Consider the following 17,430-nt stretch of genomic DNA (forward strand, 5'->3'; position numbering starts at 1 on the left):
CACGGGCTTACAAAAACCAGTTCTCTTTTTATTTATTTTCCAGACGTTGCGATTTTAACACCGCGTGTGTTTCCAGGTGCAGTGAACAGTAAGTCCAACATACTGAACTCCACGTCAGACTCTGACCTCATGCGGTACCGTACCATCTCCAAAATTCCTCAGATCACCCTGAACTTTGTGGATTTCAAACCCGACCCACTCATCGCCCTGCCCACAGGGGAGATGGACATCATTGCACCTTGCAAACTCATCGACCGCACGCACAATGTGACGGAAAAAGTCACACAGGTAAGGGGCTGAGTTTGGTTTTGCGTCTTTGTGAAGCTCTTCGCCATGTCACGAAAAACATTAGCTTTGAGTTGAAATGTTTTCAGGCTAGCTCAGATCATGCCTGGGTGCATCACTTTGACTTGGAATGAGTTGCATTTGTTCGTATCTGGAATTTCCTAAAGGTGTTGGCTTTTATGTAGGAATTGGTTATTTGATACAAAATGTCAATGACTTGACCAATTTTTATGAGTTGTTTTACACTAAAAGACAGATTTCATGACTAAAAGTAGGGTCAAATAAACCCAAGTAGAGGTTCGGTCCATTTTTGACCCATAGTTTGGTTATATTGATGCTATTGAAACCCAGTAGCTGCTCTGGTGTATATTCTCAAAACATATACTCAACAAAAATATAAATGCAAAACTTTTATTTTTGTTCCCTTTTTTTGAGATCTACTAAAAATCAAAAACTTCTTCCACATGCACAATATCAGCATTTCTCTCAAATATTGTTCACAAACCAGTGAACACTTCCCCTTTGCCGAGATAATCCATCCCACTTCACAGGTGTGCCATATCAAGATGTCGATTAGACACCACGATTAGTGCACAGGTGTGCCTTAGACCGCCCACAATAAAAGGCCACTCTGAAAGGTGCAGTTTTGTTTTATTGTGTGAGTCCCCAAAACACAACTGCACCTTTCAGAGTGGCCTTTTTTTTTGTCGGCAGTCTAAGGCACACCTGTGCATGAATGGTGGTGTCTAATCAGCACCTTGATATGGCACACCTGTGAGAGGTGGGATGGGATGGATTATCTCGGCAAAGGAGAAGTGCTCACGTTCACTGATTCAGACTGTTTTGTGAGCAATATTGAACAAAAGTATACATTCACTCCATGTGACTTTACACCCTTACAAACTTGAAGACGCTTATATGAGGAATCTAAATAAAGTCATAGAGTATTAAAGATTAAACTAAGCCCCTCTGTTAGGGCAGGGGTCTCCCGAGAGTTACTAAAGCGAATAGGAACGATTTGATCCGATCATGCTCTTTTTTTTTTTTTTTTCCTCCTTGTTCGCAGCAGGCAATAATCCAGAGTTGATGATGCAACGCAATAATGTAATCATGCTACGGTGTGTGAGTTGCAGATGGCAAGGTCAAAATGCAAGCCCAACTTGCTTTATATGTGTGTGTGTGTGTGTGTGCGGGCATATGCCTGGATGGCAGCTTGCTTGGAACGTGCAGAGCTGTAATATCAACACAGGCCTGAAGATGGTAGCATCGCATTGAGATGTTAAATTCCAAGCCCCTCACAGTATAAGGAGTGACTAATTTAAAACATGGTTAGCGGGATGCCTGACCCCTTTTTTTTCAAATTTCCATGTGTGTTGTATCTTCCATTTATATGGATTTGCATTTGTTGTTAGCAAATGGCTGGAAAATGAAAACAGACAGAGTTGATACGAAACTTTTTTTTCTCATGTCATTCACGTCAACCTCAATCACTAGCACTCATATTTTGTATGGTGCCGACTAAATGGCGAAACCTGCATACTCTCCCAACACTGATCTCATTCAATACCCCCCCCCCCCCCATTTACATTTCCATACATGGCATTGGCCCAGACATGTGAACATGGACTTTATATGCCCCCCTGCATATTCAAGCACAGAATCACTTAGATGCTCTCTTATACTAACACGCAACCAGTTTAGCAGCTCGCTCAACACTACGGTTTGGATCCAATGGAGAAAGTAGGACGGATTTTTGTATTTGATGATTAGCCTGTAGGTCAGGTGTGTGTGTGTATGTGTGTGTGAACACTCGTGGTTATTTATTTATTTTTTTAAGTATGCCAAATGATGATGAGCACTGAGATTGAGTTACATTTGGTTTGTTGACCTAAGTTTAGGTGCTTTGCAGCCGATTTCTGTCCACCTAGATTATTTTTTTTTAAGGACAACTTTAGCTGTTACTTTAAATGTATTGAAACTTCTCAATGCTGTTGTTTTGTTATGATTTAATTCCAACTTAAGATCTTCAAATCTATCAGTCATATTCGGCTTGTTTACATCAAATTGAATCTTTTAGCTTTAAAGTGGTCAATTAACATTCATGATTTTTTATATTTTTTATTTGTTGTCATTTAGTGGATTAAAAAAAAATCTTTTTTTGGACAAGGGAGCTTTTTCAGAATATTTTTAATTTCTGCAAGACGCATGTTTTGGTTTACTGCTTTTCAGTGGAGTAACTGATTTTATTGTTGATGTTAAAAAGTGAGATGCACTTGCTTGAGCATGATGAAAAATCACATTTGAATTTAATAAGCTCTGTTGCATTTGAAACACTGTACTATTAGCAGTGCAGTTTTTTTTTGGTTAGTTTACATCCTATGCATTGTGTCAACAAACAAAAATCTGATAGAGTAAAAGATAGCAATGAGAGGAGATTTTAAACTATTCACGAAAACTGACTTTAGTTCAACTTATAACACATAAAACAACAACTAATAACCCTTGTTGTAAATTGCCACTACAGTATTAGTGACCAATGTTAGTCTAAAATGCTCAAAAGGTGAGGACATGCTGCAACGGGAATGCGTTATGATATTATTGCATAATGTATGTTGTGCTATATGAGAGCTGGCACAAGCTACTGAAAGCTCACATGTGCTGTGACATCATCAGCATTACATTAAGTGAAATATAGGTCGTACATATTTATTTCATGGGCTGGCATTATGGCAAGACTTTCATAAGTACAGGGGAATTCTCTGCGGGGAAGTCACAAGTAGTGCTTTAAATCCTTGTATAACTTAACTGTGTGCTAAAAAAAAAATAATCGATGTGGCAATATATATCGTCGTGGGCATGTTTACAATACATGTATATCGGGTCTCTGAAATCTACTCCTTGCTGTGGAGTGTGCACACATTTCGACCAGGCGTGGCGCTGGCGGTAAACCGGAAGCGCTGCTAACATTTCAAGAAGAGAACGTTTTTGCCATCCAGATAGAAATGCTGTAAATCCAACATTTTAAAGGCATTTTCGTCATCGAGACAGCTCAGATGGCAGACAATATAAAAATAAAAAAAAGGACCATGCTTCTTGATTTTTAAATATAAACATGTCAACTAGCAGTAGAAAATTACTATTATCTGTAACTATATGTCTCCAATGCTTACAAAACACTACAGACACTTATGTTCATGCTTTATGGTTATGTACTCCGGTTATGTATTTCTGGACTAAAGTCTTAGAAAAACTTTCCGCTATTTTGGACTGTAGGATACCTTTATCTCCAAACTTGTGTTTGCTAGGTGACCTAACAACAACTGACTTACCACATAAACAATTTTCAATCTACACTTGTAGCCCTTACTATCGCAAAAAAAACAATTCTTGTTAACTGGAAAAATAAACAAACTCTGAATATCGACCAATGGTCTAACCTCCTCATAAATCACATTTTAATGGAAAAAATATCTGCCTCAAATAAAAACCAAATATCAACATTTATAGAAACATGGTCTACGTATATAGAATTTTTTAACCTAATTCCGGTTACTTAATTCTGTCTGTTAGCGAGAGCCACTACATCGTGATAACTTACATTGATGTTTCTGCATTTGGCAATTTATTATTATATTATATTATTAGTATGGGATTTTTTTTAATGGGCTTTAGGTGAACTGATGAATACACACACGCACGCACGCACGCACGCACACACGCACATGCACATACTCACCCACATACAAAAAAAAAAAAAATATATATATATATATATATATATATATATATATATATATATATGTGTGTGTGTGTATATGTATATATATGTATATATATATAAAAAAAAAAACATTTATTACATTTTTTAAATTTTTTATTTTTATTTTTTAAAAGGAGAGCAATGATGATGTCAAATCGAATGAACAATACTGAGCTCTCCTGAAGAAAAAAAAATAGAAAATTACTATTATTTTATTATATATATATATATATATATATATATATATATATATATATATATATATATACAGTATATATATTAAATATTTAAATATATATATTTTTTAAATTAGAGGGAGGGGCAATATTCAGAGGAAAAAAACTCGGAATAAAGTGGCAGATTTGAGTTTTTTTTTCTTTTTTTAAAAAAAAATCTTTATACGGGTTCTAATACGTCGTCGTAGAAAACAAACACACTAGATGGAAAATTAAAAATAGCTCAAACTGATGCTTAGTAGTGCCACATAATTATTTTATTTAAGTTATATTTTTTAGGGCCGGACTCAACGTTGAACTTGTTATGGTGAGCAACACACCTCTGGCAATGTCTCAGCAAAGCACTATGTTTGTGAACTAGGGCAGAAATTAATGAAAACGTGGGCTTTTCATCTCCACAATGAAAAGCGCTCTCAGTCTACCTGCAGGAAAATAACTTCATTTATTCTGTTTAGAGCTGTGTATCAGACAGACAAGACCGCGGCTTGGTTTGATTTCACCCCCTAGTTACTATTACCCCTTTATGCATGCTTGCATTGTCGAGAATAAAGAAAGCAAGCGCCTCATAATAGGCATCATATTACGAGCAGGCTTCCTTGTTATGCACTTGAATGTTCTTGACCCCTTTCACTAAAATGTTGTTTTTTTTCCGCTTGGGGTGCTGTTTTCAGCATGTCGCTATTGTATTTTTGGTATAAAAAAAAATCCTTACATGGTCTGGCACCAGTGGCGAGTTCTCTCAGTTAAATTGGCTGGAATGGAGTCTAGGAGCATGTGACACACTCAACCTGCAGGACTGTAATTTAGCTGCCCCCTCTGTGGCTCCGCCTCAATACCTCAGACTGATTGAGTGTTTTGCCCATGTGAGTTCAATGACCCACAAAGTAGAAAAGCATCTTGTCAGTGTCTTCAAGCTATGCATACTGTATATCCGCCATGTCGAGGTATTTTGATTCCGCATGAGAAAATTTGGTGCTTTGAGATATTAACTGTTATTCCCACTCGGAAATGTGTGATAGAAATAATTATAGCCCACAAAGCAAACATGGTGAAGCAGCATTTAGCTGTTGTGCTGCACACAAATGAATGATTGACATTATAGATTCATTAACTCATTCACTGAAGCAACCCCCTTCACTCCCGGCTCACAGAATATTGTGTTCTATTGCTATAAAAACATTGAACGTACCAAAAGAAAAGATTAGAGTCTCTTCTTTCATCAGGAAAAAAAATTACTTTTCTATCTGTTTCCATTTTGAAGCAATTAGCATTAGAATGTAGCTAAGTTTCATCATGATTCACAAATCTGTTTAGAACTGAGCTTGTTTGCAACATGGCCCTGGTTGATCTCTTATACTCTGATGCCACCTGCTTGCTGTTTTTGTGATTACTACCATTGCTTCACCCGTTCTATGCAATTCAAAGGCTGCATCAAAGCCTCCTGTATGCTGTAGCATAAAAAATAAATAAAAAAAACATCAACAACATATAAATACGTCTTTGGGACACTTAATACATTTGAAATAGAATGTGTTTATACGTTTTTGGGAGCAAATGAGATAATGAACCTAACATGCATGTTTTTGGATTGTGAGAGGGAGTTCGAGAGGACTCAAGTAGGTGAAACTCTGACGTAGACATGCTCACCATTTTCCCGCCGGTCTGCCCGCTTGGCGGTTGCGCTCAATCATTAATATTTCACTCCAACAGCAAATCCACAAGAGGCGCATCTCCACAACAAGATATACTGTATCACAGTAGCATTTCAAACAGAATAATCAATTAGGTGACACAAACTGCCGATGACTCCGATATCTCACTTAACACTTTCCTTGAGGTGAAAAAAGGATTATTATGCGTAATCCGACTGAATTGAGACGAATACATTTCTCAGTCTTATCCGTCTGCCACAAAATATTTGATGTACACACATTGATAGATAGGCTAGCATGTAAATGAGTCATCATGTACTGTACAAAAAAAAAATGTTGGTTAGGGTTGGAACATTGTCAGACACATTTGCAAATCGTTTCTCCTGTTCAGATCAAGCAGCTAATCCATATTTTACTAATCTGTTTCCCTTTCTGCCTCCCCCAAACAGCATTAAGCAAGCATTGATTTTGCCATTTGCAACGCTCTATATAACTTTAGTTGTTTGAAAGTAAATCCGGACTTTGTCTGTGATAGAACATGATGGCACCGTCCCACGGGGCAATCACGATGGATTAGAGTTTAAATGGAAAATGTTCCATCATCAACACGTGTGAGGTATTACTTCTAAATTAACTGCCAGGAACAAGATAGCTTTACTTCAAGGTTGCATGGATTTAGTTGTGAAACTTTTGAGATTTTAAAATCGAGAGCAGATAATCTGCCATGAATTGTAAAGCTTAAATCAAGATGTACAATATGTGCTCATTTTGTTCTGACCGTCATTCCAGCGTTTACAGTTCCAATTTTGCTTTCTAGGTAACAGTAATGTGTGGTCTAACCCTAACCCTAAGGACACTAAGCCTAAGGACATTAACCCTAAGTAGAAACACTAACCCTAACCTTAACCGTAACTAAAAAAATTATCATAATTAACTAATTTGCTCCCAAAAAACGTATAAATACATTCTATTTTAAACATGTTGTGTCCCAAAGACATATTTCTACGATTTTTATATATTTTTTATGCTAGAGCATACAGAAGGCTTTGATGCTGCCTCTCAACTGCAGAAATGGTTGAGGAAATGGTAGTTATTACAAAAACGGCCAGCAGGTGGCAGCAGAGGAAAAGAGATCAACGAGGGCCATGTTGAAAACAAGCTCATTTACCCACAGTTCTATACAGATTTGTGAATAATGATGAAACTTAGCTATATTCTAATGCTAATCGCTGCAAAACGGAAACAGATAGAAATCTTTTTTATGAAAGAAGTGACTCTAATCTTTCTTTTAGTAGGTTAGGAGGTAGCAATAGAACACAATATTCTGTGAGCCTTGCAAAATCAGTCAAAATCCAGTAAATCAGCCGGGAGCGAAGGAGATGGCTTCAGTGAAAAAGACTGGGAGCGAATGAGTTAATCGCATGAACCCCTAATATTTACCTATTGTAAACTCATCCTAATATTTAGTTATTGTAATTTACTTATTTTATTCTAACACTTGGCCTGTCACCCCTGAGCACACCCCCATTTCCCCCCTTCCCCACATCCCTGTTGCTTTGTGTGACCCATTTCCTTTGCCCTGGCCCCCATTAATCACAGGGCTCCTCATCATAACCGGTAATTGAATCGGAGCGGGAGTGAACTTTTATGAAAATACAAACATTGATTAGTTTTCCAATTTCGGTTGCGAATTTTGAGGCTTGATTTACACCGCATGTCCAAACACCGCACGTCATCATCATTTTTGATAGTCTACAGTATAGATATTAAGTGATACGACTAATACAGTGGTACCTCGGCTCACGAACGCTTCAGCTCACGAACTTTTCGCCTCACGAACATTAAATCCGCGAGCATTTTGTCTCGGCTGACGAACTAGTTTTCGGCGGACAAACCAAATCTCGCGACACGAGAAATCACGAGAAGCTGACGCACGCTCACGGCGTCCCAGTTCGTCGCCCCCTTTGTTTGAGTGCGGACGTGGTTTGTGTTCGGTAGACATTTTGGATCATTTTGGAGTACTTTTGGAGTGTACTTTTGCTACCATGGGACCGAAAAAGACCCCACAAAAGGCTAGTGTTAAGCCTAAGAAGACATTGAAGAAAATTACGGTCGAGCAGAAGAAGGAGATCATCGACAAACACGAACGAGGTGCGCGTTTGTCAGCATCAAGTGAGAGCATCAAGACCATGTTAGCAAAGTGGAGTGATGTGCAGGATTTTGTCGAACAGTACCATTCAGAAAAGACTGTGGCTATGAGAATCATCAACATGATGAATGATAATGTGATGCCTCAGTTTCATAAGACCTTACAACTCAGAAAGCAACAGGTGTCAATTAAGAGGTTTTTAGTCAGCAACAAGGATAAAGAGTCTGCTAAGAAGCAAAGAAGAGAAGCCACACCGGAGGACTCTCCTTCCAAACAGTAACTCCCTCCCTCCCTCCTCCTCCCACTCCATTCCATCAAGCCTTCAACTACTGTACCATCACAAAGGCAAGTTGCAAGTTTTGCAAATAAAAACACTTTATTATACAGTACAGTGTATTTCTTTAATTACAATTCAATAGCACATTTATTATACATAAAATAAGGTATATTTTGTGTAGTTTTAAGGCTTTTTTAGTAGAAAATTGTGTTTTATGGGGACCTGGGAACGGATTATTCTCATTTCAATGATTTCCTATGGGGAATACTTGTTTGGAAGACGAACTTTTCAGCTCACATACGCTCTGTGGGAACCAATTAAGTTCGTGAGCCAAGGTACCACTGTATGACCATTTACCGCCCTACCTTAGCATTAATGGTATTCCAGATCATGTCCGCCCTACTTGTTGGAAATATTCACCGAAATTTGGCTTTGACTACATCGTCCTTCTGTGTCTTCATAGTCTTAATTTTGTTTACCAAAGATGTGTGCTTCATTTGGCATTCCGACGACGCTCCTGCATAGCCCTCCATCCATTTTCCATCGTGTTGTCATTAGTGTCGTTGGTGATCCGCCGCCTCTCCCAGCTCACCGTCGGGCATCTACTGGTTATCATCCAATCGCAGGCTCCTGCATGCGCGGAGAGCTAATTAGAATCTCTGAAAAGAAACGTCTTCAGACTCAGTTAAAGTTACCTGAAATGCACCCTGTTGTTACGTCTTGCGATCAATCCGCAGAAGTTTGATGGTAGCACCGAGATCAGGTACAGTAAGTCAGGCGCCCATCTCGGACCAATCCATCATGCCGCCAGCGAGGGGGAGGGCGGGGCGGGTGAAGCCAGCTCATCTCAAGAGGCAGTGGAGTGAACCAAGTACAGAACCTTAGTGCTTTATCACTGACACACAAGCATACGCATATGCACCGTGTTTTGTTGAACCCCACGGCTAGCGTCTAATAGTTTGTGAAGCATTATTGCTATTACTTTGCGAGGTTGTAAACTACGTCAGAAAATTTGTTATTCGAAGTGGTCATCTCTCTTTTTTTTTTTCTTTTTTTTCCCTGGAGAGCTCAGTATTGTTCATTCGGTAATTTTACCGATTTGACATGTCATCATCATTGCTCTCCTTTTCTTTTTTTTTCTTTTTTTTTTTGTATGTGTGTGTGCGAGTGTGTGTGTAATCATTAGTTCACCTAAAACCTATTAAAAAATCCCATACCGTTCACCTAAACCGAACACTTCCAGCCAGAGTCGTGAGGCCGTAAGGAGACCCGAGGAAGGACCAAAGAAAATAAGTGGTCATCTCTCGACGGATCCCTAGTCTCAGTCGCTGGTCTTTTACTTGGAAGTTGAACTAAAACATTTTGGCAGACCCACTTATCCTCATCGATGTCCCACATTTGCACAAGCAAACGCATACAGTGTGCTTACAAGCAACTGGATGTGAACTTTCGAAGTCACCCATAAGGTCAACACTCAGTGCGAATCAATAGCTGACTGGATGCGTTATGTCTCTCTCACACACATGCACGTACACGCACAAACACACACACACACACACGTCACAAATTGTGATTACCTTTAACAGTACCGCAGGCCCTGTGGAGAATACAAAACCTCTCCAGAGATTACTGTGGCGGTGGCTCCTTGCCCGTTTGGCAGCATCTGGAAGCAGACGCTGCCATTTAAACCCCGTCATTATCTGTGACCCTTGTTCAGACCTTGAACCCCAGAGAAATATCAGGAAAATACCAGCTGAGTTGTATTGCAGCCGCACATTTTGGAGTACAGCAGTACTTCCCTAATTCATGTAGATGACGAAAAAGTAATTCTCTAAGTTAGACTCCTAATTCTGAGGTGCCCTTGAATAGTCATTTTTAATAGAAATCAAATTTTGTTTTTTTTGCGGTAAGAAAAACAAGTTTGCAACGGTTAAAACTGCAATCCGGCGATCGTCTTTGCAACTTTAAAGCCTTCGCCAGTCAGTGAGGTACCGCTCGGGCTGTGCATCTCTCCACAAAAGACGATTCGATACGGTTTTTGACATGTGGGATACGAAATGATTCAAGGACGAGTGGAACGATTCACTTCAAATCTATGGGATTACGATTTGATTTAATATCATGGTATGGCTCAGTTCGATAATAACTTTTTTGTTGTCATTTTACATCTATTTTGAATGGACTTGTAAGGTCAATTTGCCATTTCCTTCTAAGATGTATCTCTCCAAAAAAGACGATTACCGGTATATATACGTATCTGGATATATTTCAAAGTGGAACGGTTATCGTCAGTGTTCTGATATTAGTTTGGCTAGACCATCTGCACGGAGCAGTTTGCACTGTGATGCTCACAGACAACAGGATTTCTGGTTCATCTGTGTGCTAACAAATGACAGTGTTCACAAATCCCCAAATACCTTGCGCACATGTACAGTATATCAGCTTGATAAATGGAAAATTCAACCGTACGTGCAAATACAATACAGTGAGAAATAACCGTCTGGTTCTTATTTAGGTTAGATCTTTTCCTGACTCGAGAACTGCTTAGCACACCACTTTCCAATCTAGGAAAATGACCAAACCATACAGGAATACCACAGGGATGTGTTGTTGGCCTACTACTGTCTCAACCAAGATCACCTTATTTAGCACGAAAATGCAGTGGAGAATCCCATCATAACGTGCGTGTCCTGTCTTTTGAGTTGCAGCCTGGGCTCGTGAGAGTTGCGCTTCTTGGCAAAACACCTGCTGTGCTAAACCCATTTCCCCAAAAGTTAAACTCAGTGGGAAGCTTTTCTCTGCACTTGGCTCTCTAATATACTCAATTTCACGTGTCTCTCTTTCTCACTTGGCCTGTCCACTTTAATCTCTCAATGTCATTTAATTTGCTTGTGCCCTTTGGTTTTGTTACTTCATGCCTTTGTGGTTTTTATTAGTTTACCGTAGAAGGGAGGTGAGAACAGAGTCGTGGGAAGGATTTGCAGTTTTAGGTGTGGACCAAAGTCTTGGAAATGAGATATAAGGCCAATAATACAATACAAAAAAAAAAAACACATTGACCAATGGGTAGAGTTCATCTTGGGGACATGTCTTGTTAGAAGACTATCTTTGTCTTCCGTGTGTTTCGTTGTTGTTCGGGTAGAGAGAATGTTGATTTTCTGAATACAGACTGGAGATCGGTGAACAGGTCCTTCGAAGGATTTATTTTACAGAAGATTCCGGACACAAGCAAGTTTACAGACAAATGGCTGCAGTCCTCTCGCAAGTGTGTAGTTACAGCGGACTCACAGCATTCTTATACTATCTTGAAAAACCCTCAGAAAACAGCTAAAACATGCCATGATTTTTTTAGCCCTGCTCTGTTAAATAGAAGAAAGAACTCTCAAACGCACCTCAGGATCCAAAAGTTGGCAGTACTGGACAGTATTCAAACAATTGCCAATCATCTTCTCTGTAGAACAAACGATCTGCTGCACTTTGACCTTGTGCTTGGCACCGGCTGCGGTGAGACAGATGGTGACGGAGGTGGGGATCGAGATTGACAGGTCAAGCTTCCAAACTGAAGCAGCCCGGCCGCCTTGCCTGGGGAACCTTCGGGGATAATCCAGACTGTGTTCTTATTGAGGTTTCAGGGAGTAGTGTTTAGAGTATGCAAACCGCCTTTATGATAATAAAACTCAAAGTGTGGCGAAAGTCAACAAACGTCTAAAGGGATCAGGGAAATTCAAGTTGACATTCAAAAAGTTCTTTGACGACAACAGCATAAAATGAAATTGCTGAGCCAACATCAACGGAGAGCACTGTAACCTCTTAAAATAGTTTTTGCAGTGACAACAAATGGACAGTTTAAGGACGATTTGGCATGTTTAATCCTGTCTCTCTCTCTTGCGTTTGTACATTCAAATGCATATTTTACTCAAAGGTCGTTTGGGATTTTAAACACAGGCATGTGTGGCAAGTAGTTTTAATATTGCACGTTCTGTCAAACATTGTTTCTGGCGTTGACTGTTGTTGTTGTCCTTGGTCTGCCCAGTTGATGTGCTTCAGAGGTTTCTTTCTATTTTCAGGACATTCCACAATTTATTTGTTTGATTATGACAGACATTTTATTTAAAGGGAGACTGATACCAACAACAAAACTGATTTCTTTAGAAAAACAAAGCGTGGAGTAAATACTGCAGTATCAGAAGCAATGGCACAGCTACGTGCTAAGCTAAGCTAACATTAGCGTGAGTATGTAAATGTTCTTACTTACTTCTTCAAAGTTACACTAAACTACTAGCTGACCAGTTACCATAAATAGTACCTTGTACCAGCTGGTAATTTGATTGGCCAACAAGTTGCACCAAGTTAGCTAGGCATCGTTTGTAAGCGTAGAAGCATCAACGACACGCGTTTTAACCACAACATATGTCTAATTTGTTTTTGTTATTGCCAGCATTTGACTGTGTATTGCAACGTTGACACCAGACACGGGGGAAATTTTACTGCGACAGATCAGGGATTGCAGTGTTTATTAGCATACTGTAATTGTGTCCCATGAGACTGCTTACATAAATCTTTTGTTGACTGGTGTCGTGACAGGGTGGGGGGTCATTCCAGAGGAAGGGCAAGCATTTTGTCGGGAATATCAGCACTTTAAAAATGAAATGCTTTACCATCATCAAGTGTGTCAAAAGTGAGCTGTGATGGTTTTAGCTTGACGTTGGGCTTTTTAGACTCCTGTCATCGCTTTTTGTTGGTGGTGTGCAGTAGTATGTCCCTTTCAAAGGGAAGTCGGGGACAAACATTCACTTCAAATCAAATGTTTTCCAGGAAAAGCTTTTAGTCACTAGTGTATTCGACCTGCGGCATTTTACAGTTCGACATTCAACCTTGAAAGCATCCCTGTCTCTTTTTTCAATCAAACTAATGTAAAAAAGAAAGAAAAAAGAAGGCATTTATGGTCTAGTTTCATCTTAGTCTTCAAATGCCACAATAACTAACTTCAATATAATTTTATTTAATGGTAACACCGAAGCACTTAGTCTAAAAATCTTTATCCATCAAATACTTAATTGCCCCAAACTAAAAATTAGGAATTTGAATGCCTTTTTTGCAATCCATAAAAATAACACTTACTACATTCCTAGTAACCATTTTATTACTCAGACACTTACTACAGCTTGATGTGGAGCGGCCAGCCATTACCAGCTGATTAGCCTTAAGCTAATCGGGAAATTTCTCTGTGTCATCTTGATTAGTTCATTAAATTGCTTTTTCCTGACGTCAACACCACAAGGAGTCTCGCCTACCTGCCTACTACTTGCTGGAAATCCGGCCATATATCAGCTAGTAGCTGACGCTAGCTACTCCTGCATTAAAGTAGCACTAAAGAACGTTTCAACCTTGATCACATATTTAAAAATTGACTTAAAACTAGTTGAATGGTACCTTTGCCATGGCCCGGGGGTGTCTGTATCATTTTTATTGGCATTAAGCAACTTTGAGGAGAATGGTAGAAACACTGCCGACTGTAAAGTTTGGTCTGAGGAGAACAAAAAAGAAAAAAGGAAAAGCGTAGCTACCCGGGTAAAAAGACAGTTAAGGATCCGCATTAGACCGGATTTCACTCGCTGGCATGAGTTAAAAAAAAAATGACGCAATGCGCCTGTCCTCATGGGAAATGTGGTCTTCCTTCAGACATAACAATACCGCTTTTGTCCATATGGCGCCGCCGTAATCAACGTAAACTGAAAGTTCCTTAGTGTTGCTTTATGAGCACAAAATGATGCGATAGACAATATTTTTTGTTGAAATGGTGAATTGGCTGTGTACAGTAGTAAAGAAAAACTGGGCCTATAGTACAAAACAAAGCAAGCACAACAATTCTATTCCATCAAATTACTGTAGCTGCAAGCAGTAACACATTTTTAAAGACCCACAATTTTCGCAGTGTGAAAGAGCAAATCCTCCGCAGCCTCAGTGACTCCGTGGGGGTCTCACTATTCCTTCACTGTTCACACCTATTTGGTCGCGCTTTGTTCCCTTATTTCTCCCTTCCCATTGCCTCTGTTTGCCTGTCGTCTTAAAAGGTCATCCCCACCTGGAGCAGCCCGCAAAGAAAACTGTCACGTCCAATCTGTCACAACACTCAACACCATTGTGTGTGAGTTTGTGTGCGTTAGTTGGGTCACACACGACATGCGTGTTACCACAGTGACGTTATAATTCTAATTCAGTGGATCCTTGTCAAATTGGGATTTGACCTCTGCAAATTTAACAGGTCTTTTCGGGAGTTGGGGGGGGGGTTGGCTTCTTTGTGTGTTTTTTCACCCATTTTTTTCTTGTTTTTTTTTCTGCATTAAAAAAATTTGGTTCATGTTAGATAAGATGTCATTTATTAATTTTCGCTATCCCCTGTCCATATTTAAGGACAAACATAAAAACAATCTTGACATGCTTGTTTTTTGCTTTCCAAAAAAGAAAGTGAAAATAATCAGTCAGTGTTATTATTATTTTTTTATTCTTAAATGGGGGGGATACACAACATGCGGGTGAACTGGAGCCAATCCCATCTGAATTGTAATTATTAATGAATGATTCACAATTGTAAAATAACCCCGCCATTGCTATCACTACAGAAGGCGAAAAAATAACTCTTTAGTTGGCTAATCCGGTCCTTGATCCAAAGGACATTTATCTCGGCTGACTCTCAAGGTCAGAAAGACTTTGCATCACTGGAGAAAATGTCCTTAATGCCTTGCCCATTTCTAAATTAAGATATGGTTTAAATATCGTGCATGTCTGTTTATATCAGATGTGCAGAACTGATGCCAGCTTAATGAGATGTGAGAGTCATTACATCTGTAAACGCAATTAATGAGTTTAATATCTTGTGGGAAGTCATCACCATATTCGTATTTATTTTTGCTCCCTGCTTTAGTATCAAAAAGAGACAACTTGAATGCAGGGAAAAGTGAATTTTTTGGAGCGTTTTGTGTCTGGTTACTTGTCATGGCTCTATAACTTGTTTACCTAGCATAAATTTAAACACTAACACGCAGTCTCATAATGAGTTTGTTGAGTCACTATGTTGTCGGGGGCTGCTGTAACATGGCGGTACTGTGACGTAAATAGTTGGTAATGAATTAGCCAGGAGCAAAAGCAGACGTATTAATACCCCACAGGCTGAATTAAGATAATGTACACAGTAAACCTGCCTCTTTTTAGAGTGGGACCAAATAGACTCAGTTTTATAGTAATTTACTCTTGGAAGAGAATAAAATAAAGAATTGAAATAAATAAATACAAGTCACTCAAGGGTTGAGGAACGAACTCGTGACCTTCAGCTTGGGAGACAGCCGATCTACCCCCTGAGCCACGCAGATCCTGCTGTGTGTTAGTATATCACTCGTGTCAGCTGGAATCTTCTTGACTCCAAGACCAAAAACGATATTTTTGGTCTCCTCTTGGAGATGAGCAAACAGTAGGAGGTGCGGCATAGCTCAAGTGGTAGTGTGTCAGTCTCCCAAGCTGAAGGTCGTGAGTTTGTTCCTCAACCCTTGAGTGACTTTATTATATTTTTTCAATTCTTTATTTGACTCTCTTCCAAGTGTACATTTTTAGCCTACTCTAAAATGGAGTCTATATGGTCCGACTCCAAATAGAGTCAAATTTACTCTAAATAGAGTCAAATTTACTGTGTAGATGTACAGCACTCAGTCATATTTGTTTTTGATTTTTTTGCATTTTATTCCTTGGCACACAAATGCATTTTGTAGCATTTTTGGGGAGCATGTCAATTGGAACTTTCCTATGAATCAGTCAGCGCACCAGAAACAGACCTCAGTCAACAATTGGTTTGTTTACTTGTCACCTGCCTGTAAAAAGTTGTTTCATCTTGGATGTTTTATGATGGGTGTTAGATTACTTCTGTCACCTCTACTTCTCCTCCTCATGTGCTTTGAAACGGTCTACACCCAGAATATGACTTCTGTTACAATACTAATCATTTCTATTTATTTGGCTTTAAAAAAAAAAAGCATGGCAATTTGGGTTGAATGAAATCTGAGACGTGATTTTTGTCGGACCCCAAAAAGTCAACGTGAGATCAAAAAAACTCCTTTTGTACTACGCTTGATGTACTATTTGGGCTGAGAAATAGCTTTCGTACTTGCACATGTTGCTTTTACGTCTGGTTAGCCAATTGTGCTGATTGTTGTTGAAGTGCAGCAGCTGCTCAGATAACTGTCCAAATGTCTGCTTAGAGGAGAAGTTTAAAAAAAATAAATAAAACATGGAAAGAGGCCGCTGAGAGGTGACCACATGACCGGCCGGCCATTATTCAGGAAGTGACTTGAGTGTGATTTTTGACCAATTCCATTGTGATATATATCTTTCTGAAATGGGCATTTAATATTGCTCTACGTGTTTAAAAATAACAATCAGATTCAGATTTTTTTTTCCAAGTATGTAAAAACACAAGGGATTCATTTTCACAGTTACAAGCCGTCCAAGAAACGCCAACAGAGGGAGACAGGACGAGAAGCCTGATTGTTCGCTAGTTAGTGCCCCAAATTTCTTAGATGAGGGGGAAGGAAGGAGGGGAAAAACAAGGCCCAATCTTTTCTCTGTGTTGATAGTGATGCATTCAAACAGCTTTCTCCACTGTTTTTTTTATTTTATTTTATTTTTTATTTTTTATTTTTTTTAGCAGATATAGGATAGGCCCACAATAGAGATAGTCAATCAAAGGACTGGCACATACAAGCAAGTGAAATTTTGTGAAGGCTGTGCTAATACTTTTAGATTTGGAGGAGCAATGATGACACCAAATATTCATTACCAAAAGTGTTCCCTTGAAGGTGACAGGGTTGTTCTGTTGGTGGATAGATTTCTTCATTGATGCTAGAAACGAACAAGGACCTTCATTTTCTAAAAGATTATTCTATGAATTTTCTGTCACATCCTTTTCTTAATAGTCAGATTATAAAGTAGACGGTAGCGAGTCGAAAATAGATCTGGCTTTAGTGAGGGTTGAATTTTGTAGCATGTGTACACCTTCTGTCAACGCGTGTTCAATAAACATC

The 17,430-nt window shown here is 39.1% G+C and overlaps 1 protein-coding gene across 2 annotated transcripts in view; it reads left to right on the forward strand.

Annotated features, from left to right (window-relative positions):
- The window catches only part of kcnh2b (potassium voltage-gated channel, subfamily H (eag-related), member 2b), a 169,605-nt gene that overhangs the window by 88,926 nt on the left and 63,249 nt on the right, over positions 1–17,430 (forward strand). For both annotated transcript variants that reach the window (XM_077554229.1, XM_077554230.1), the window contains one exon: positions 77–288. In XM_077554229.1, coding sequence (XP_077410355.1) covers positions 77–288 — 212 coding nt within the window. The remainder of the gene's footprint in view (positions 1–76; positions 289–17,430) is intronic.

Source organism: Vanacampus margaritifer, chromosome 20, assembly GCF_051991255.1.
Source record: "Vanacampus margaritifer isolate UIUO_Vmar chromosome 20, RoL_Vmar_1.0, whole genome shotgun sequence".
Classification (NCBI taxonomy): Eukaryota; Metazoa; Chordata; class Actinopteri; order Syngnathiformes; family Syngnathidae; genus Vanacampus; species Vanacampus margaritifer.